At 39.6% G+C, this 23,491-nt stretch overlaps 1 protein-coding gene across 3 annotated transcripts in view; it reads right to left on the bottom strand.

Moving 5' to 3' along the window:
* Positions 1 to 23,491, bottom strand: part of PRKCD (protein kinase C delta) — a 60,215-nt gene that overhangs the window by 17,283 nt on the left and 19,441 nt on the right. For 2 of the 3 annotated variants that reach the window (XM_083869770.1, XM_083869771.1), the window contains exons 2-4: positions 7,262 to 7,396; positions 5,314 to 5,513; positions 3,989 to 4,049 (exon numbers count right to left, since the gene is read on the bottom strand). In XM_083869770.1, coding sequence (XP_083725896.1) covers positions 3,989 to 4,049; positions 5,314 to 5,513; positions 7,262 to 7,376 — 376 coding nt within the window. In that variant the 5' untranslated portion in view covers positions 7,377 to 7,396. Of the gene's footprint in view, positions 1 to 860; positions 1,034 to 3,988; positions 4,050 to 5,313; positions 5,514 to 7,261; positions 7,397 to 23,491 lie in introns of those variants that run through there. The other variant, XM_083869772.1, reaches the window with a different exon arrangement.

Below are 23,491 nucleotides of genomic sequence, written 5' to 3'. Positions count from 1 at the left end.
CACACTCAGCCTTTGCAGTGCTCCCAGCTACCCAGAGCTGCAATGTGAACACAGCCCATGCTCAGTGCACAGAGCTCTTGCTTTACAGCTCAGTGTTTTGGTAAATACCTCTGCAGAGACCTCTGGCACCTCATTTGTGGTGATAAAACCAGGAATAAACTGGAAAATAGGTATTCTTCAAATTACACAGTAAAATCAATCTTTAAAGATACAGCATCTCAATCAAACTTCTACTAAAGGTACAAACTATATCAGATTTTCTGTGCTCCACACAAGACATTAGCTACCTTGGGAACCACAGGCACACCAACCTGGTATCTATGAAACCACTACATCTGTAACTGTCTGATTCGTCTGGAGAAAAATCAGAAGAGAAAGCCTGCAGATGTTTTTGTTAAATTCATGCAATTGCACTTCAGATGCAGATTAAAGCAGATGCGAGGTGCCACTGAAAAACCACCATGTCAGCCAAATTTCTAGAAACAGCATTTTTTCAGTTAAATGATTAAATAATACCAACATCCCCATGTACAATTGTAAGGTTCAGTTCTGGCTCTTCAGCCCTCATCACTATTATTTATTAAAAATGTGTTCATCCTTCCACAACACACCTCATCCATAGAGATACTTTCTTCAAATCTTACTTTAGGCCCATACAATATACAGACTGAAATAGCAAATCTGTTACTTACCCCATTATTTTTCACAGATAACTCAGAAAAATGCTACAGTCTCATGCTTCCCCAGCACTCAACACACAGAGAACAATGTATTCAAAATACATGTGGCTCTCTGGTCCATGTCCCTCTCCCAGAAGTCAGACACTTGAGATATCAAAAGTTCACATGCAAATTACTCACCTTCTGATACTTCTAATGGCATTTTAAGGAAAAAAAATTCACTGCCCCTTTCTGCAGGAAGCTGTAGCCAGCAAAACAGCAATTCAGAATTCAAGCCCAAGATACAGGCACCCTCCCAAAGCTGCTAACACTGCACGAGACACTCAGGAGAGTGAGGCTCTGTGTTTTCCTACTTGGGGAGGTCATTAACCACATTTGAATATACAAAGATCAAGCAAAGCATGAAACATATTGCAACTCCCACCTCTATGAAATCTAAAGCTGCTTTACAGAATTATAACCTGGTTTCAATACTATAACGAGAGAAGGAGGGGTAGAAGGAAAACAATTTCAAAATGAAAATTGAGGTTAACACCCTCTATTCTCACGTTTCACACACGGGGAGAAAAGTCTTTGAATTTCCAGCATAAACTCTTATTCAAATCACAGGACAGAAGACAAAAAAGTTCTTTGACAGCTCTAAGTCAGGGCTCCACAGTCCCCATTTTACAGGGTCTAGGAAGAAAAAGACCCTTAAGATTGGTAAGATTTTTCATGTGTAGCCCTAAATTGCCTGGTCAGACCTCAATCTGGAAAAAGAATATTCACATGAAAAGTCTCAGTGTAGTCTAGCATGGAAGAACCATTAGTACCAGCGTATTTTGTAAGGATGTACCTGTCAATGGAGCAGTAACATTCTTATTTCTCTGCTCTGCACCACTGCAGCAGAGGAAAGCAGTTTTCTCTAAAGGTAGCAGAATGTTTGCTACTTAGAAGAAAGTTTTGAAAAACAGCAGCTTCAGTTTGCAATACAACCCAAAGAAAGAATTAGTCACTTTTGTGAAGTGCTTGGAGATTTTCAAACAAAGGTAGCACCTATAACTCAAAGATACAAATGGCAGCAATGCTTTTGAATAAACCAGGGAACAACTGAAATACCAGTTTCAGAGCAAGCCTTTTTTAGTATTTCAGAAACACAGCTACCATAGAGTTCTGTATGCAAAGGCAGGTCAGAGGGAGAACAAAATGACAAGTGCATGGGAAGGAATGTGAACTGTCTCTGAGCTTTCAGCCATTAACTGAGGGTTTCAGCAACGTGGGGAATGGAGGTTTACACAAACATCCTTCAATGCACCAGCAAACCTCTGTGCTCTCAGAATGACTCACACAATGACTGGGTTGGAAGAGACCTCCAAGATCGAGTCCTCTCACACTGATAAGTGCTAATTTAACTGGAGAGAACATTTACAGCAGTGCAGTGATGAGCAAAAATCAGTGTTTGCCTATTTCAGAGCATTACACACTGACATAAGGGAGGTTTACAACCTTGAGGAGGAGTAGTTTGTTAAAATGTATTGATATTTGCAGTGTTCACATTGAAATATCAGATTGAGTGGCTTTCCTTCACAAAATGTAGATGTATAAATGTCTTGAAAGGCAATTTCCATCACCTCTGTGGTTTAGTTACCAAAAATGTATCAGTGACTAATTTCCTATAAAGCAGAAAGTAAATACGAAGTCATTGCAAAGTAGAAGGTCAAAAAAGTGCATTAAGATGTGCATATTAACTTGCCAATTAGAATATAAATCCATGACTTAATGATCTGTTTGGTATTTAGGCTTCATCCACCACCATCTGCAATCCCTAATAAAGGCAATGAAAAGAACTGCAAGAACATTGTATCTATTTTTAAATTATTTTGATTACTGGGTAAAATTAATTTAGTACTTTCAGCACACAAGCACATTACCTTTCTACTGACAGCTAACAATAAATTATGGAAGGTTTTCACTTATGCTATCTCTGCTTTTCCACATGTCTGTGTGGAGAGGAGGAAATATGCTTCAGCTTTGTTAAATAAACAACTGAAAATACAGAAACTGGGTTTGTACAGGTTTGCTTGAGAAACTTCTGGATGTCCAGGAGGAATGGAGTTCTGTATATCTCATTAAATATGTATGATCACAATACCATTGCCTCTGAAACACAGCCTTGCACAGGAAACTATGACAAAGACCAAGATAATCTCTAATATTATGACTCACACCAGTTTAAATGCAAACCTGAGAAAAGCTCTCACAGACTCCTAAAGTCACACTATTTTTTAAAATTTTGCTTAAAAGTGTGGACTTTTCATAGACACCAAAACAACAAGCATATTGCAGATTTTTTGCCATCACAAAGATAAAGCATCACCCCTGAAATGTAACCTATGCACATCACATTCTATCTTCAGTATCTTCTGCACAGATGGTACAAAAATGTAAGGTACCTTCACAATGAACTTGTTCTAGAGAGCAGAACTGTGTTCCTTCTGTAAATGTCTGTGGGGCAAAAAACCCATTCAGGCTTCAAAACTTCCTGCTTAGTCTTTTCAGTTATTTATAAACACATACTAATAAACTTTATAAGACTGGTAGGCTAATCTGGCAGGCCAGTTATAATATAATTACAAGACTATTCCCAAGAAATAATTGTTTCATGACTTCTGCTATGGGAAAGTCTCAACTACAAGCTAAGCAAGTTGTGAGGTTTACAGCATTTCCTTTAGGAAAGGACTCCCCAGACAGACAAATCTATGCCAAAATTCTTGGTTTCATTATGGCACTTGAAGCTTCCCTCCTAATTCATTTCCAAAGAGCCTGTGAGGGTTTCTGACACAAACAGGCTGTTCACTTTTTAAACTGCTCTGTCAGATCATTGACTAGATTTGCATTTTAACACTAAACCATTCACTCGTTCCTACAATCAGTTTCCATGATTAGTGAATGGGATGTCTGAATCCCAGAAAACTCAGACCCACTTCTCCAATCCACAAAAAGTTTCCCACATAAACTAGAGCAAGAGATTCAACTTCTTTGCATCTAAAAAGAAACAGATAATATATTTTCTATCACATCAAAACATAAGAACAGACATAATAAAGATCCATAAGTGCCTAAATGCAACAGTATTTAGAAATGAAAAATCCTGCCATGAGTCCACATAAAAAAAAAAAAACAACCAAAAAACCCACCTAGAAAGCTAATTAATTTATAAGATTCTACTCAGTACATCAGGTGATGTTTTTTTGTAAGCTATATCCCGTGTTCTGCAAAAAAAACCCCTTTTTTCACATAACTGACTGAAAATAAACTATTGACATTACCTGAATCTTCCAAAAAATACTGCACAGCCATCAGCACCTTCCCCTGAGGCTGAAGGTCAAGCTGTGGAAAGAAAGATAGCAACAGTGAAGTGTGTGGTTGACTGCATCTCTCAGGAATTTAAACAGCTCTTTCTAGGGTATCGAAGTAGCCTATTCAATAACTATTTGATTATAATCCTCTTCCATATCTCACTATTGCAGCTGAGTCAGGGGCTTTTATTCTCTTGCTTTTACTCGTGTGCTGCATTGCTTTGATGTGTCCCCAGGAGTTCAGCAGAGTTCACATTGTTTGGTCACGTTCCTTTCCCGTGTCTGCAAAGAAGTTTGTTGGCTTCTGTTTTTACTGTCAGTAAACTCAATCTGCACAGGAACCCAGTTTTAAAAGAAGTCTATACAATCCTTTATATGTTTATTCAGAGTACAAACCAGTGATATCAAATGCTGTTGCTGGCAATGAAATAAAGTGGTATAATCAAAATTTATTTTCCTTTCCTCCTCAAAACCATTACACATGGTTTCTGTGGCAAATTCTACAGACCAGCAAAAAAAAAAAAAAAAAAAAAAAAAAAAAAAAAAAAAGGGCCTTTCAAGCCAATAGCTGAGGTCAGTTCCTGTGCTCAGAAAGTAGCCACTAATTCTTAAACTGCTGCCTTCATAAAAGATAAGAAACTCTTAATCACGTAAGAGTGACTCAATCTTCACTTCAGCACAGAGCAAAGTACCCCTGGGTTACACTAAATACAACTTGGGATGAAAAACCCATTCCCCAGACCAAACCAAACCACAGTTACATTAAATACATTAGATACCCATGAGCAGATCCCCACAAATTCCATCATCCCACTGGGATAATGAGGGCGTTCATCTCTGAGGTAGTGCCTGACACTCAACATTTGCCCAGCAAAGTTTACAGAAGGCCAAGACCTCAGTTAACAGCTACTAATGCCAGGCTGTGTCTCCACACACAAAAATAACCTTACAGCCTGTGCTAAGTGGTCTCTGCTCTGCCCAAGTCATGACAGGTTGTACAGAGCAAGTTTAACACTGATGATGGCAATGTGGTACCTTTTCTATGGATAATAAGCAGAGGATTTGAGACCACTGAACTGGCTAAAACTCATCACTATTAGGTTTTACTCTTTTGAATAACTGTTCTTGTCTTGGAAATCAAGGTGTGAAAAAAACTGCAAGTGTAACAGGTGAATACAAACCAGAGAGATCCTACTGACCTAGGAAAATCTGTGAGCCTAAAAGACACTCATTCATTCAGCTTGAAAGAAACAAAACTAGGTCAGCAATTCTGAGGAATTAATCTTTTTCCTTACCCAGAACTCTGCTTTGCCATTGCCTTTCTTGCACCGTTCTGCCAGCACTGACACACCCACAGTCACTTCAGACAGTGGCTCCTCTGCTGCTTTCATCAGCACAATCTGGATCACCCGGCCCTCGTAAATGTGCGCGTCAAACGTCGATTTCCATTCGGGATACATGGTGGGTTTCTTCTGAACCAGAGTTTTTCCTCTCTCTGAAAGCCACAAAAAAAAAAAGAAACTGTAAAATGTATATAGACCTAGTGGTTAAACTCAACAAAATAAAAGCGGGAATACTTGTACTGAAACTAAAAGCAGAGTTACTGCTTCTTTTACTGTTGTTGGAGCAAGGTTTAAACAGTCAGTTCAAAAGTTCATGACATGGAAGGCAAAGCCCACCCTGCTGGACATGCAAAGGCAGTGAAGGGGTTAACATGGAGCCAGAGAGCAGGAGGGACAAATCCCAATGTGGAATTCATAAACAGCTTTAGTCAGTCACAACTTGACAGGGAATACTTGCTCCATTCTGGTATAAATCTCCATGAAGCGTCCTCTGATCATTGTGAATACCTATTGCTATAAGATAAATTAAGATAAACCTCACACTGACCCAGTTTAAACTGAAACCAGTGTCTGAGAGATGAAAGGCTTCACATTTCATTAATCTACTTCCAAGTTACCCCAGCATTTCACTTAAGTCACTATCCTTTGCATTGTACTCTACCAGGACTGCTACTTTCAAAAGCAAAGGACTGGAAAAAAAACAAGGGATTTATTTAGATTACTTTCATTTTCACGTATTCTGGCAGCTGTAACATCTCCAACACCATTTCTTCAGAGGTTCTCCTAGCAGATTAGGAAACTACTTCTTTGGAACTTAATACAGTTGCTGGATGACAACATTTTCTGGAAAAGGCACCATACCTTGTATTTCAAGTGTAAATGTATTTCAAGTTTATTTACCCTCAGCAATAAGGGAAAAGACCAATCACATTGTGAGGAAGAAATTTCACCCTTTCAGCATTCTTTGATGTTTTGTGAATCTCTAGAGCCATAGTGCAGGATTAGAGAGCTGCAGTCTAGCCCAATACAGCAATTCCCTCTCATCCTGTTTAGCTACAGTCGTGTATTCTAGCCAAATGTCACAAAATATTCTAAACCTTTGGACCAGTTTCCATAAAGATGAGGTCTTCGAAGGCTGAGGGCCTGGTGAGTCACTTGGTCTGTTGGAGAAGACTGAGGGGAGACCTCACTGCAGTTACAACTTCCTCATGAGAGGAGGAGAGGGGGCAGGACTGATCTCTGCTCTTTGGTGACAGTGACAGGACCTGAAGTTGTGTCAGGGCAGGTTTAGATTGGATAACAGAAAAAGGTTCCTCCCAGAGGGTGGTGGGGCACTGAAGAGGCTCCCCAGGGAATGGGCACAGCCTCAGGGCTGACAGAGCCCCAGGAGTGTGTGGGCAGCTCTCTCAGGCACAGGGTGTCACTTTTGGGGATGGTCCCGTGCAGGGCCAGGAGTTGGACTCAGTGACCATTGAGGGTCCCTTCCAGCACAGTTTATTCTGTGTTTCTGTGCTAAGAGGAACTTCAGTGTGAGTCATTTCAAGGAAACAATTCAGCCAAAGTACCTCAGTTACTACAACAATAATAAACTGCACCTCTCATCATTACCCATCCTCCAAGCCAATAAAGAGCATTTGCTGCTCTGTATTTGAGGACACTTCTCTCAAACCTGCTGCAGTCCAGCTTCCTGTCCCTTGTACTAATAAAGAAGCCTTGCTTTAAAGTGGGGGTAGAGAAAACAGCCATTATTATTCCTCCCAGGCCAAAAGAAAAGCTCACATTGAAGTGCTTGGCATGGCAGGAAGAGAAGGACCCACTGCCATTCACAGATTAAGGAAGATTACAGGATTTCTCAAAAATTTACTGATATTCAGAAAAGCATGACCATTTGTAATCTCACCTGTAGTCAGAGCTTCCTTCATCTTGATAGCACAGAAAGGCTGTAGTTGCTCTCCTTGATTCTGCACAGGTCCCAGCTCAAATGAGTTGAAAGATATCCGTAAAAAGGGGGCCATTGCTCAGGATGATACACAACCTACATGGAAAGAAAGAAACAAAAATCACTGAGTAAAAGACCTGGTCAGAGACATGTAATAAAGTGACACATTTCTCAGCAGTCACCAGAGTTTCTAGTGAAGCTACAATCACATAGCTTCTATTCCTGTATTGCTTTCAGGTGGCAGCTTTCAAATCCTAGGAAGCTTTCAGAGCTAGTGATCCAACCTGTGAGCCTCCAGACCTGCACGCGCCAGGCAAAGGGAAGGTCAGGTGGAAAAAGCTCAAGACAGTACCGTGTGACCTGTTTTAAAGTCAAGAATTACAAAAATTCAAACCATCTGTAATTTCTAAGTCAACAAATAGGTGTTTCATTACACTCTTCCCCCCTTCTTAAGAGCTCTTGAATTCAGAGCAGATTTCAGTTTACAACTCACAGCACCTTTAGCAACGGAGTTTGTCCTGTATGACACATTGTTTTGTGACACAAAAAGGAATTATTCAAAGGCTAAAAGAGGCATTTGAGAGAAAAGCAATGCTAGTGCATTTGGAGAACGAGGGAGGCAAGGAAGAAGGGATTAGGAGGAAAGAGATAACAAGGTAACAGGAAGAGATGGTGAAAAAAAAAATTAAGACATGAAACTGGGCTGAGCTGGTCTTTTGACTGTGGACTGTCAACTAGCTCAGTCAAGCAGGACTAGGAAGAACATTTCAAACAGTCTTGCACGTGCTGGCATTTTTTAATGTAAAGACATCAACCTGAGAAGCAATTAACATTTCTCTTCTATTTCTTAAGGCCCTCACAGTCATTTAGATGAAAGACTGAAATCAAGTCTCTGCAGCAAGACAGCAAATAGCTCCTGACAGCATCATTTACACATCTCACTCTCTCCTCATGCAGGGACCATTTTCAATAAATGGAAAAAAATTATGACTATTATTGAGCTAGGTTTTTTTAACTGTTTCCCCACTTTCTTTCTGTAGAGTAAAACAAGAGTTAGAAAGCAAATTTAGGATTACTTGGCACCACTGCTTATCCCCCTGAAGAACAGAAAGCCATGACTAATTCTCATGCACGAAGACTAACAATAAAGCAATAACCTTCCCACACTAATCCACTGCTTATTGCAGCTTGGGGCACCATCTGATGAGAGTGGAGACTGAGGTGACCTCACAAAGAAAGAAAAATAGACAGCTTTTGTAAAAATTAACAAATACCATCTGACAGCTCACTTTCACAAATGCAACTTAAGCACAATGCTCATCAAGCATTTTAAGGAGGAACATATTTTAGCTGCTCAAGAGACCCTGTGCTCACTGTGTTCAGAACTACACCCCAGTGATCAGCTACAGAACTTGGCAACAGCAGATCACAAATCATTACTACTCAACATGGATGTACAAGAAACCAGATTTCAGTCTTGTTCACCTCTGGGAAACAGCTCTAAGACTCAGTGAGGCCACAGGTAGAAACAAGCTGGGAAGGTCAACATGTAGCTCCCACTGGAAGGTTTATTTAACAGAATCACAGGAGAATTCTGCTGTAAGGGACAGCCCAGCAAAACGTCACGATTTCCAGTAAGCCTGTGACTATATGAACAAAAAATTGAAAAGCCCTGACAAAGCTAAACTAAGAATTGCACTGATTTCACTCAGCCCACATGACTCAAGACAGTGTTAGTCCTGGGAGAGAATACAAGGATTTACAACTCCGTTTTTTTATCTCCAAGTTATCAGATACAACAAAAATAGGTACACTGCATATACATTTTGAGTAATCTTACAATCTTTCTCATTTCCAGTGGCCAAATACATTTGGATGCCATATTTTCACCTCTGCTTCATAGTTTTAAATATGGTTATTTGTTGTACTTTCATTGTGCTCAGTTTCAGGGCATCTCTAATGCTCACTTGTCACTCAGAAATGCTACACACAAGCGATTCAGCAGTTAGGAGAAAACACCAATATCCCAGAGTTTTTGACTATGTTCAAAGTCCAAGGTCACAGTGGAAAGCAGAAGATAACTGTTTGCTTTTACATTTAACAACCGCTTATAAAGAGCCCAAACAAACTCAGGCTGCCTGCTCTTGCCAAGTTTCTCCACTCCTACACATGATGCTTTTTTCACAGAAATAGAGATCTGAAATGCCTGCATGCAAACACTTCAATATATGTTGTAGACTATATTGTGACAGAGAGAGGTTAAGTGAGAAGGGAGGGTTTGGATTTGCTCCTCAAATACATTTTCTGATCCTTTCCTATGCTAAGATGTACTGTGAGATAGTTGACATGTATCAGCTGCACTGCTATAAACAAAAACATACCCCACTAAAACTGGTTTTGGCAGTGAAACTCAATGAAAGAGATTAACTTTAAATCAACAAAGTTCTTCCAAATCCCTGCTGAGCAGACTCATGTGAGAACACATTTGAGAAGGAAAGACACTGAAAGCAGCCCACAGGCTTTGATTGCTGCATGTTAGATGAGAGTCCACCTCCAGTCTCTGTGACTGTTACAGAAGTGACAGCACAAGTGCTGACTCTTGTTTTAAGGGCTCTATCTGTCGAGAACTGAAACTGCAGCAAAACACCAGTTTTGAATTGAGGGAGATTGTAAAATCTACTCATATAATCTGCATTGCAGCTATGAAGTATTAAAGCCAAACTGTTTTCCCTAAAGGGCAAGATTTTATCCAAACCAAATGGTGGAAAAACTGAGATGTGAGCTCCAAGAATACTCCAAGTCCAAATAACAGGTTCAATATCTCAAACAGTTTCAAAGTCAAAGTACAACCTGAAAAAAACCCCCCACCCAACAGAACACTAAGGGAAAAACCTTCCAGTAACATTACTCTATAAGAAGTACCTGGTGGTGGCCACAGTGGTTTAAAGCACACCATCAGACGCTGTCCTGCATGAGATTCATTATGTCAAGGATCCCTGACCTTCTCTAATCCAAACTCAACCCACGTTCTTTGCTATCTGGGACAGATTCTGCAAAATGCACAGCGCTTTCCATGGAGCTTTAAAATGGAGAGGTTTTGATTATTTAATATGGAAAGAAAATCAAGTGTTATTATTATTTACGGACAGAGAGAGGGGGAAAACTGGAAACATCTTCACATCATCAATGTTAACACCTGCCAGATGAACAAATGTTCAGTTTTCACACTGATGTGTTTGCAACATGTGATTTTAATGAAAGCAAATTAAAATCTTAAGTATCCCAAGGAGAATTTTATCAAGATTTTGATAAAATGGCACAAAATTCAGATTAGATTAAAAACCTTCTCCACAGAGGCCAAAGGGACAAAGAGTAAGTCCTGCAGTTTCTCTCCTTCCAGCAGTGCCCAGCTCTCAGGGGCTTGCCAGGGTTTCTTTGTTGCTGTAATTCTGCCTCGTTATAAACAGTGAGGACAAGCCAGCCCCAGCACAGCCCAGAAACAAAGACAGGGTTGTAACTTTTACACAAAGCAGGAAGGCACATCAAAGCAGTGGATGATCTGGAGGAAAAGCAGTGGATGATCCGGAGGAAATGCTGACACGGGCTGACAACAGAGCATTGAAGAGACTAAAAACCAATGGGCCCAAACAGAGCCAGGCTGTTCCATCACTGATAAGGACCATATATCCAAGAGAAATACAACTGACCAAACTCCCCTGCTGCTTTGTGCCTCTGATTTCCTTGTTTTAGTCTGTGAAACATTATGCAGATGGATGTAAAGCTGCAACACATCATGGCTGTTCCATCAAATGTCTGATTCCTGCTCAGCTCCTTGCTGAGGCTCCTTCCAGGGCCACACAGCTGCTTTGGGAATCACCAAAAGCACCACACATCAGATGACCAATGCAGTCTTCCCTGAAAAGATGAAGCAGTAACTTTTTCTTCTTTAAGATGCAGAAATATAGATTATCTCCAAACTTTTTTACACAAGGGTTTCCTGTCCTCTATTCTGGCAATGGACAAGAAAGACAGCAACAAATTACTGACCAGCTAATTGTCCCCAGAGCACTTCCAAACACACAAATGAGGTTCTCTGTGGTCTTTGAGCAAGCCTGCAAAGGTGATTATGCTGCTTGCATGGCAATCATACAAAGAAAGACTGCAAATAAAGATGCTGCAAGAGTGACCTTCACCTGTGCAGACTGCGTGTTTTATTGCTCCCATGTGTGACAACCCACACTCCCTGCACTTGTATCCTTTCAGATGATGACCCAAGAGGGAAAAACAGTATCTGTGCTGTAGGACAATTCACTGAACCAAAGGAATATGGTGCTAATCACTGTCTACATTGCACACCTAGGATTAGTCTACAAAGGCTTTTTGCAGGTTCTGTTGCAAGCCCCGGCCTTTATTTGATGCTCTGTAGGTAAAAGTCAATCTAAAAATGAAGTCTGTTCACAAGAGCCTTATTATATTTGCTGTTATAAACCTTGTCAAAAAGATCCATAGCAGCAGCCTTTATCAGTTGGACTTCCCCAGGCACTACTGCTGCCCAAATAAACCCTAAACACCATATCCAACCTCAAATCACTTTCTATCATGATGCTGAACACTCAGAGCCACCAGGGATAGCAAAACAACCCATTATACTCAGGTGTTGTCTGAAAGCTTAAAATCCACAGAGGGCTTAGAAAGTGCTCTCCACCGAACAGGGCTAAACTGACATATTGCAAAAAAAAAGGAGAATTCCCAAAAAATACTGCTCCTGCAGCAGCATCACTCGTGCTTTTATTTAGGTTTAGCCATTTATCATTTAGGTTTAGCCATTAAGGTACAGCAATCTCCTATGAATGATTTAATTTTGAAATTAGAATTGTGGGACTATACTCATGAAAGCAAAATATATGCATCCAGTGATATTAAATAAGTGTGGTTATCTTCAGAGAGATAAGGATAAAAAAAGCACTTTTAAAACAGCCCAACAGCCCAATCAAGTAGAATTCTGCAGTAACAGTTCTAAAACAGTGTATTTTCATAAAGTGTTTTTAAATAATTACACAACTTTATGAAAAGTAAGAAAAAATAACAAAAAAATTAACTCAGAATTCAATTTACTTCCTGTTAAACTTATTGCAAATGATTTTTTTTTCTGGTTCATAATTTCAAAATGACAGTTCATACATTGAATTCCAGAGTAAATGATGCAAATTTGGGGGTTTATTTTGTCTTTGTTTTAAAATAATACAATTAAAGTGGCTCAGAATCCAAATCTTAGCTTGGAAAAAGTATAGTTACCATTTTCTTCCCTTCCTCCCCCAAATATATTTTCTTTCAGATACTTCTGCTTTTGCTGGGTTAGGCCAAATCCAGAAACAGAAACAATTACATAACAAAATCTGTCACTGTGTTGCAACAGTCTGGAGGAGAATCCATCCAGATAAGCCATGTAGCAAGAGATGTTCCTTGGTTTCATCCCACTTGGCCAGAAGCACAAGTTCCTAAGTTTCCACACTTTTTTGCATGCTCAGCAGTCCCCAAAATGCTCAAATTTGTCTAAATTGCTGGTCTTTCCCCAACAACCTTCAAGGCAAAAACAATTACTGATATTTTCCCTTATATTACAATAAGAAGCTTTTCAAAACATGAGCACCAGAAAATATTTTTCTAAACAGGACAACTCTTTCAATCTTGGCAGCACAAACTCCTGGAAGCTCAAGGGGATGCAGATTGAGGGGGATGCAGGAGGTAAAAGAGACCTGATTTTGGGAGCTTTTAGGAAGACACAGAGCCCAATTTATTTGAGCTCCCATCTTATACAGTTTATAGGATAACATGATTAGCTCAGTAACAAGAGTTGACTGTTCTTAATGTGGTTTCAAGTGGATTGAGGACGAAAAAATCTGGATTTTACACTCAAAGATCAGAAAGTTGAGGAATTGTGGACTCTGAAATAGGCAGCAGGCCAGGCTGCCACGCAGCATATGCTGCAAGATAAAAACAGCATTTTACACCAAATATCCTTTTTTTGGAAACAGAGAAAGAACACTTGGAGCAATGAAGTTGGCTTTTCCAATATGCCACAACCACTGGTTGCTGGGGAGAAGGGGGAAATACTGTCAGCTGTTTTTTTTTCTTTAGAAGTGCATAAGAAATAGCCATTTAAGCCTTTTTTTTAGAGTCCTGAGTCCTTCCTCCTCTGTGAACACACAGGACTAAAGATGAAAACAGTACAGGCCACTGTTTGTCACCATTGCCAAAATCAAGCTTGAAACAAAAGTACAAATGAATCTCCTTCATAAATTCCAAATCCAAACATCAGAAACATGCAAGAGAAGAAAGGCTGCCTAAAGCCCAAAGACTTCGTTAATTATTCCTGATAGCACAAGCTGGTATCATTTGCTAAGTACAGCTGAAACAACATTTCAGAAGGATTAATACAATGGGGCTGGCTGGACCGACCCTTGTGAGGCTCCAGGTGAATGAACGATTCATAATTATCAAATCACACTATGAAATGTGAGCATGTCCAAAATATTTTTATAGGAGGCAAGCCATGGCTTTCCTCTATGCAATGCATAATTTAGGTCTAATTGGGAAACTTTTCTTTTTCCTTGACATGGGGAATAAGTAGAGGCTGAGTTTTTTTCCCTGCAATTAAGTAACACAATCCCCTCCACATGAGAGGAAAAAGAACTATTCTGTGAAAGGAATGAAGTTACACTTCTCTATAATAATACAGCCTGTAGCCAAGCTCTGCACCAGGTCTGGCTGTGTCATTGAAGAGGGCACTGGAGGGGCTGTGCTGAGTCTGAGCCCCTGATCAGCTCCCAGCTCCCCAACAATGATCAAGAAATTGGGTAGTTTTTAGTCAGCATGACTGAACTGAAAAACTGCACATCAAATTTATCATGTTCTCCATGAGTTCTGCAGAAGAAGCATGCCATTCTGCAAAAGGCTTCATAGACTTTTTTGTAACAACCAGTACATGAGGACAGTTTTGGTACTCATAGCTTTCAGAAGGACCAAACCAAAGGAAAACAGCCAAAGAAAATCCAGTGTACAGTAACTGTTTAGGTACCACCATAATCAAGTGGACATTCAGGCATATTCCAGTAGCATATTTCTCCTCTAACAGAGAAGACCTACACCAAGCCCATTTAATCCTCCGGTTCATTCTTGATGAATATTTTTTGTTTAGGATCCATTATAACACCCAAGATTTTCTGGCCTTCCAGTGCCTAAAGGGGCTCCAAGGGAGTTGAAGAGGGACTTTGGACAAGGGCCTGGAAGGACAGGACAGGACAAGGGGGAATGGCTGCCCAATGCCAGAGGGCAGGATTAGGGTTAGATTGGATATTAGGAAGGAATTATTGGATGTGAGGGTAGTGAGGTCCTGGCACAGGGTGCCCAGAGAAGTCTGTGGCTGCCCCTGGATCCCTGGAAGTGTCAAAGTCCAGGCTGGATGGGGCTTGGAGAAGCCTCGGACACTGGAAGGTGTCCCTGCCCATGGCAGGGGGTTGGAACTGGATGAGCTTTAAGGTCCCTTCCAATCCAAACCTTCCAGATTTCTGTGATTTTCTGCTCAATTATAATCTTTCTGGAAATTGAGATGTATTTCCCAGAAAAAATAATAGATAATGTCAAGAACATATTTTCAAACCAAACAAAAAACACTGCCTTTCTCTTCAAAACACTGGAGGGGTTTTATGTTTGGGTAGTTTTTTTATATTTTCCACTGAATTCCCTTCACACTGAAAAGGCCAAATACCATAAAGATAGTAAGTCAATTAAAGTTTAAGATAAAAAGGAATTTTTCATTTGTCTTATTTTAAATATACTGGGTTAATGAGTCTATGTGAACCATGAAGAGGGAAAAAATGGAAATAAACTCGACATTAAACAGAAACACCTTCTAAAACACTGCAGTAAGAAAACAATTTTAGTTTGCTCTTTTGAAAACATTAGCAGATCATGCAATCCAAGTGCTTCTCAAAAAGCACAAACTTTCAAGTCAGAAATGTATCCTACTGCCAGCACTTATGACCTAATCCTCCAAGTATCTGGAAAACTAGAATATTCATTAGCTGAGAGAACTGTATCATCATTCATACACCCTGGAAAGCTGCTGCTCAGATAACCTCATCACAGGGGACACAATTCAGCCCATGGATATGGCCAAAGCTTTTAAACTAAGAGTACAGAAGTTATGAACCAAAGATTTTGCTCATTAACTGTGTATGAAGTTGTAGGAATAGATCCAGTCCACCCTCCTGAATGCATCTGGCATTATTTGGGTTGTTTGGTTTGTTTTTTTGAGATGACCATGAGGGTCCCTTCCAATCCAAACCATTCTGTGTTTCTAGGATGGGCTGGATCTGCCTTTCTGAGCACGATGCTCCTCTTGCTATTTCCTGGTGTTCAGGGGCTGCTCAGGGCAGGTAGGAATCATCCTGTTATTCTTTGTTCTGGTTGTTTCATTACTAGGAATGTGAAAGCCAAAAACCACGAAAGAAATGTAAATAACCAATCCTAGTCCACTTAATCAAGACCTTTTTCTATGGTTTATAAACTGAAAATAAACAGTGGAGCTGTACATGCATCAGTACCTGTGATTCTGGGATCTCTCTTCTGCAATGAAGAGAGAAAATGAGCACAGCTCTGATCCACTGAGGAGGTACAGGGTGATGTAAATAGTGAATGGCCACAGAGGTTGATAAGGAGAAATTGGAAAGAAGCAAACATTACCCAAACTTATTGTTAATTAATACAGCATTGTTCCCGCTGTAATTTCAAGGTTCACCCTTCGACTTGCAAAAAGAGAATAGAAAATGGAACCACAAATGGTTTTTAACTGTCCCTTCCCCTCTGAATCACCTTCTGGAAGAAATGAGCATATAAAGCTCTGCAGCAGACCTGGCATTCCCCAAAATACAGAGAACAGACACAGCTCATTAACAGCAAGTTGAATTTAAGCATAAGGAGATCTTAAGAGAGCACAGAGTTTGCATAACAAGTTGTAAACTCAGGGTGAGATGTACAATTTAATATTATTTTAAGTTTCTCCTTTTTTTTTAATCCTCTCAATAACAAATTAACAGCAAGTATTTTTTTCTTTTTTTTGCCTTTTCATGAATTTTGTGGTGTAAACATATAAACCCCACAGTGATGAATTTAAACACTTAGGATTCATGTCTGCTAATAGCCCTATTGAATGATTTTCCAGTAAATGAATAAAAACATCATTTTTGTACCCTTACGAGGCAAGAAAACCTTTAAGCATTGAAACGTTGAACACCAGACAGCAAATAAGAAAGAAAAAGCTAAACAAAAATCCCTGGAGGTTCTGATAATCCAGAATCTTGTTTGTAAAGACAACCATGTCAGGACATGCTCAAATATTTTAGGTTTTTGGAGCATAAGAAGTTATGTGGACAGGGTGCTGTCAGGAACACTCTGAGCACCTTCCAGAAATGTTATTCCTACTTCCTAAAGGACTCACATTCCTGGGCAGTGCAAATCAAATTATTAAGTGTGTATTGTTTACCATGGCTTTTTCCACCTTCCACTCTAGTGTTCATCCTACTAAAAACTGGAGAATCACTGAAAAATGAGCATTTTGCTTTTCATGTGCAAAGCATTTCACACACAGAAACACAAACTTCAGTTCACAACACTGCAGGTCAGCACGTGTTTTGTTACTTTATTGGGTCATTGCAGTGATGAACATGTTGGTAAACAAGACACAGACTTCATTTTTTTGCCTAAAATAATACTTTCAGGAAGATATGTGGAACTGACTTGTGAGGATATCTAGAGATTATCCAAAAAGTAACAAAGCCTTTGATTACAGTTGTACACTCATGTCCCAGTTAATCCACAGAAGCAACAGAGTGTTCAATGATTTCCCTACAGACAAGCTTTCCTGGCTTATTATGGTCTCTCACTTTCTCCATCACTAAATGGATAAATGAGTTAAAGCTTTGGTCACTTTCCCTTCCAATTATTTCTGACTTTTTCTGCTGCACATGTTTCATCTGCCATAGAAGTGCTTCTTTACAATAACTTTTAGAGCAATTTTTTTTTGCTAGGAGTGACACATCCTAATGGTCCCAGCCAGGCTGGGATACTGGAGGGGACAGTAAGCTGGGGGGTTTCTCTGTGAGATTACTCAGTTAAAAGGGACAGGGCATGGCTCCTACTGGCACAGAACTCAGGAGGAAACCCAAATAGCTGTAAAACTCCACAGCTCCTGAGGACTGCAGTAGCACACACACCATGAGCACAATGCTCTTCCCAACCCTTCCAGTGTTTTAAAGGGGACATGGAAGTCACGGAGTGAAGCCCACAGGAACCAGAATGATCCCAGCACTTCGAAATGCAAACATTCCTCCATGGAAAGATTGCTTGTCCCCTGGCAGCTGAGTGGGAAATTCTCTTTCCACATGGTGTCATTAGTTTGAGTAGATCTACTCTTAATGGTCTGCCCAGTCCTGCCTCCAAATCTTTCCTCAGTGAATTAGTGCTATCCACAGTGCCTTGATTCTTTCCCTTCTCCAATGCCAAGAGGCTCTTTCACGCTGCTTACTATGCAGCTTGCTTAATCACAGCTTGCTTAATTATAATTACCCTGGCATTTTGTGTCTCTGAAATACCTTTCACTTCCAGGAAGCAGAAAATGAGTGAGTAGTTAGTGCTGGCCAGGAGCTCTCCCGGTGTTTAGAGCAAACCCAGCACAAATAAGCCCAAAAAGATTCCTTTCTGCCTCGTGGTTTACAGCACTCAGCACTCCCCGGGCCACAGGATGCTGGGTTTCCCCCACAGGTCTGGATATTTGCTTCTACTACAGCACTAAGTACATAAATCCTGGTCTAAATGATGCTTTTTTCCATATTGGCAATTACTGCTGAACCCACAGACATGTTTTGTGACCAGGACTGAGAAGCAATTCATACAATTAAGAAGTAAATAGATGCCCATAACCCACTTCTTACAAAAAGTTAGTCCACATCTTGGATAATTTGAGAGTCTCCAATACTGAGTAAACAGAAGTTAAATCAACTTCAGCCCAGTGAATTCCAGGTTTGTGGGAAAGAGCTGCAGACAGCTACATTTCCAGTCTTTAATAGACAACCCCATTCTGCCCCTGTGGGACTATTAAAAAATTAAAATATTTATTCAGACCTGAGAAGCAGCTATATTGAAAATGTATTTGCTTGTATTTTGAAAATGCTTAATTAAAAGTAAATTTTTATGCTCCTATGATGTATCTCCTTTCCCCAGATGCAGTTTTCCAAGGAGAGCATTAACATTTTCTTAACTGCTCTAAAACTAAATCCACCTCTGAAAATGAAGTTATGAAACCTATTTCTGACAGAAAAATTAGCACTTAAAATTCATCTGAGGAGATATCAAAGGAGGAAAGAAGAACCTCATGATTCTCTTGCAGCTCTCAGCACACCACCTTCATCTAAGATGTGCACTGAGAAACTGCATCAGGTCAGATGTGCAAATATGTATCACAGGCATAAAGACTGGATATCCTGAGGAAGGAGAATAATTTTCATAATTATCTCCTCTCATTAACATTTTGTTCCACCGAAGCAGTAGGGTTTTTTTAAATTTTGAAAAGTGATGAGGAAAATACTGCATAAAGCCATCTTGATTTCCAACATATGTCAATTGAATACAGTAAAGTTTGATACAATCTTAACTACCTAACAGAAAACTACTTAGAGCAGTTCCCTTGCCAAAAGGGAAAATTGAACTTCCATACCTTGTGTAAGTGAAACTGAGGAAAGTTTCCAGTATAACTGGAAATATTGTATGCCATGCAGTATTTGCTCAGTGGTAGAACTATTTCCCTTATTTTGTTAGGATTACAAATTACAATTGAGTATAAAAAATATGGTATTTTAAGTAACAACTTACATGTCTCAAGTAAATCATACAAAACTATTCAAGGTGCTTTCATTCTCTTTTCCAGAGGAAGAGTTGAGAAGGAAAATGGAGAAACTCTGTGTTCCTGACTTCAGACATTACCCACAAAAACTACACAGAAAGCTCCTGAACAAGGTTTCAAGCACAGAACAAGGCCTGCATCTGCCTTACCATTACTTACAGGGTAAAAGGATACCTAGAAAATAAAACAAGAGCTTCTCAAAGAAGAAATACAAAAAAATGATGAAGATAGATTCTTTCCTGTTATTTCAAGTAATGTTTTTCTAGCAATAGCATTCATTTACAGTGGATGATGGACAGGCAGGAGACACCCATCTGAATAGGAGAATTAAGACAAATTGAAAATAGTGTTTTGTGTTTTTTTTTTTTTTTTAAATGGTGCTAATCATATTCTTATCAACACACTTTAATGCATGGAATTGATATCACAGCAAACTGGATTTGTACACTGACCTCTTTCAAAATGCTTAATGTTAGCTACAAGGCTCAGTGCAGTGTAGCTAAGCATCAGAATACTTTTAAATTGGGGCATTAGGAGTTACAAGAGTTAAAAACTCTAGTTATTTCGGACTCTGATAAAATCTCCTCATGTTGCTACCTCTGAAAGACTCAGATAAAACAAATACTACAGGTATTTAGTACAGTTCTGGAGCAGTGATACATAGCGTAGGCACTGCCCAAGGAATAGATTCTTCACCTTCCCCAAAAGTAGATCTGAGCATTTCTCTAGTTTTACTTTCAATCTTTGAACACAAAATAAAAATAGAAGCACTTTAAGCATCAATCTGTACTACTGCATAATCCAGAAACAGTTTAGGAGACTTAAACAGTAGTGGGGTAGAGTTGTTTCCATTGTTTGTAACTAACTTCCAAAACTATGTTAAATTTTAGGACAAGCAAGTACAACAAATTCTGCCTACAGAAGAGAAAACACTGTTCACTTTGGTTTTTCTTGTCAGTAAATACTTTCTGGCTCTTGCTTAATTCAGAATAAACTTCCAGCATGCTCTACAATGGAAACATTAATTTCTGTTCTCCAGAGAATGGTTAGAATCGCTAAACAATTTTCAGTAACAACTTTAAAAGACACAATTTGAACTCTTCCAGCATCTCCTAGTGAAGTTACACGAGCTACACAGAGAAAAAGCTACTCCAGGCAGTTGTATGGAGTTCAGAAGAACACAGTATTACATTTAAGATCTTGGCATCAGAGAGTCAAAAGATGAAGGTGTGGGTTTGTGACCCATTTACTGCTGACCTCCCTCCCTCTGTTCTCTTTTCCTATCACCACCTACCTACTGGAAAGTGAAGCTGCACAAATGGTTATTGACAGCCTTGGCTACTTAGCAGCAATACCTCACCATAGCTAAGGATTATCATCTAAAGTCTCGAAAGTTTTTTACCATTTCTGTCAAAAACACTCACCAGAAAGAGTCAATATTATACTTTCAGCAAGGTGTCAGGATGGCCAGTTACAGGATCCTAACAGCAATCTGACGTATTTCTGAGGCAATGAGTGGCTGAATTTATAGTCAGAACTTTTCCTCCTGTCCCTTAGAGTAAAGAGAATCAACAGCCTTCCTGTAATTTTGACAAGATGCATTACACATGCAGGTTAATTAATTTGCTTCCATGATCAGACAGGGACGAGGCTCTTAGGATTCCTCCTTGATATGAGTAACTCTTGTGGAAACTCCCAACTTCCGTGCTTACTCATAAACCAAGGAGCAGGAGTGCTGAGTAAGGGCACAGCTCAGAACTGCACAGACAGGTAATCTGCCATTACAAATACTCATTAAAGCACTACACTTACTAAAGCCCCCTGTCAACATCCTTTTTCAAACTGAAACAAATGTACGAAACTTAATATCCAAAGGGCATCTCAAGAAGTTTGTAGACTATTTACCCAAGTTTGAGATATATCTTTATAAAATTGTAAGACTTTTTTTTCTAAAGTTTTTCCTTTTAAGGGCCGTTGAACCAGTGGGCTTGTGAAACAACCTCAAGGACAATCTGTCAAAGAGCTGAAGGGCAGATTAATGTAACTGCATTTTAATTTTATTTTAGTTTATTTTAATTTTCTTTTAGTTTGGGATAAGAAGACTACAGGCCATGCTTGATGTAGATGTCAGTAGCACCTTAAATGACAAGTTCTCAGTTGATATCTTACACAGTGTTACGTGAAAACTATTTTTCCTACAAAACTGGTAATCTGAAAACCCCCAGACTTCCCCTATAATAAATAATGATAAGTAAACCAAGCTGAATACGAGGAATGATGAAGAATGGAAATACCCAGGGAAGTGAAAATGAAAGAGACTTAAAATAGAAAGATTAAATTTATTCTCTTTGATTCTCTTCCTGGTTTTTACCCAACATTAGCAAGAGTTTCATGTTATCGACTCACCTACCTGTGTAGAGGGCATCCAAAGACAGACCAATGACAAGACCAGGCTTACAACATGTTCATTCTTTTATTCATTCTCTTACACACAAGTGAGGAATCATTTTGACAAAAGTTTCACAACACCTCAAAATCAAAAAATCCTTTACCTCGAGGAACACTACCATGTGTTCTTTGTTACACTACAGCCCAGGTTCTTTGTTCTTCCTCCTGGTGCCAAGGCCCAGCTCGCCTCAGTTTCAGGAGGCACCTCTCAATTAGGAAACAGCAGCATTCCTTCCGGTTTCAACATCCACTGGACTCACCACAAATTATGACTGAAACCTCATTTTCATGTCCAAACATAAACAACAGGGAGACATTAGACTGCAGAGAAGCAATTGGTGACTTCTGCTGCTACAGGGAGAGGTGTTAGTGACTATAAAAGTAGACAAGGTCCCAGGTTGAACTGTACTATTTTCCTTTGAATCTGATCTTGAATGCACTATGACCCTGAGAAACCTTTAAACTTCTCTGTTCCTTAGTGTGCTCTAATAAAACAATATATATACAGTTGACAAAGTGCTTTAATTGTGAAGACTCACAACAGAAACTTCAGTATTAAAAATAGGATTTGTTAACGCCAACTCTCAATTTCGAACAAATGGCTCGTATTTACAACACAGGAAAGCAAAACTACTGGGTCTGAACTAATCCTACAAACAACAGACACATGGAAGAGCCCACATTTTGAAATCAAGATTGTCAATCACAGCTGTGTCTGCAGAACAGCCATCACAAGTCACCTAAATGGGGGAGGAATGGCAGATAGGGAGCAGTAGCCTCTGGAGGCTTCTTGGCATTTACCAGCTGTCAAAATACAGTTCAGCTCCATGGGAACACACCAAACATTCCCAGACACTCTGCCTGTAAGTTTACAAACACTCCATAAATAATACTTAAGCATCTAACAGGAGAGAGACTCACACATGACATTGAGAGCCAACAGTACAAGCAATGCAAACTACAACTGAAGCTGAACACAGAGATAACTACAGCTCCTGAAGAACTCAAGATTGTTTCCCACCAGGTATTTAGCAGGTGAAATAAATGTTCTGGACCACACAGTGTGCAGAGAGAAGTCAGTAAGAGCCAACTCACAGAGCAAAAAGGAGAGATCTAGATTTGGAACAAGCCACTCAATTATAATTACAATGTTACAATTATAATGTTTGAGAGCCAAACTGTTAAGAGAGTTTAGATCACTGCCTGTCAACTGTATCTGGCATGGGATTAAAAATAGGCAACAAGTGGGAGGGAAAGATGGAGGGGAACTTGAAAATTTTTACTTTTGTTGCTAGCTTTCATCTGCGTCTTAATCATCCAGGAGACAGACCTTGACGGCCTGGATTTTGGGATATACATGACATAAACAATTTTTCCTTCTCAAGCAAACTGACAGATTGTAGCTATGGAGTTCTGGATTATCAGATATTTTAGTCTGCTTAAGATTTTTTCAAGTGACAAACCCTAATTAAGTATATTTAGAAGAATTCTTTTCCGCTCATCATTCCTGAGTTAGCCCCTGTAACTTCTGGAGAATTTTAACCCCTCTTTTTGGCACAGTTTACAAACATTCCTACTCCAACAAGTACTTTGTGGAAAAACACCAGATGTGCTGCAACTTGGGAATGAAGCACTCTACAACTTAAGGGAATAAATAGCTCATGTGTGAGTGTTTGGACCACACTCCTTTGAGTGGCAGTGTCCTTGTGGGGATGCATTCCAGGGACCACAACTCCAGCTGAGCTCCTAGATCAGTACATGTCTTCTTAGGAGGAGGCATCTGC

The sequence above is a fragment of the Zosterops lateralis genome, assembly GCF_965231275.1.
Source record: "Zosterops lateralis genome assembly, chromosome: 11".
In the NCBI taxonomy this organism is placed as follows: domain Eukaryota; kingdom Metazoa; phylum Chordata; class Aves; order Passeriformes; family Zosteropidae; genus Zosterops; species Zosterops lateralis.
This window is presented reverse-complemented; position numbering and strand designations above follow the sequence as displayed.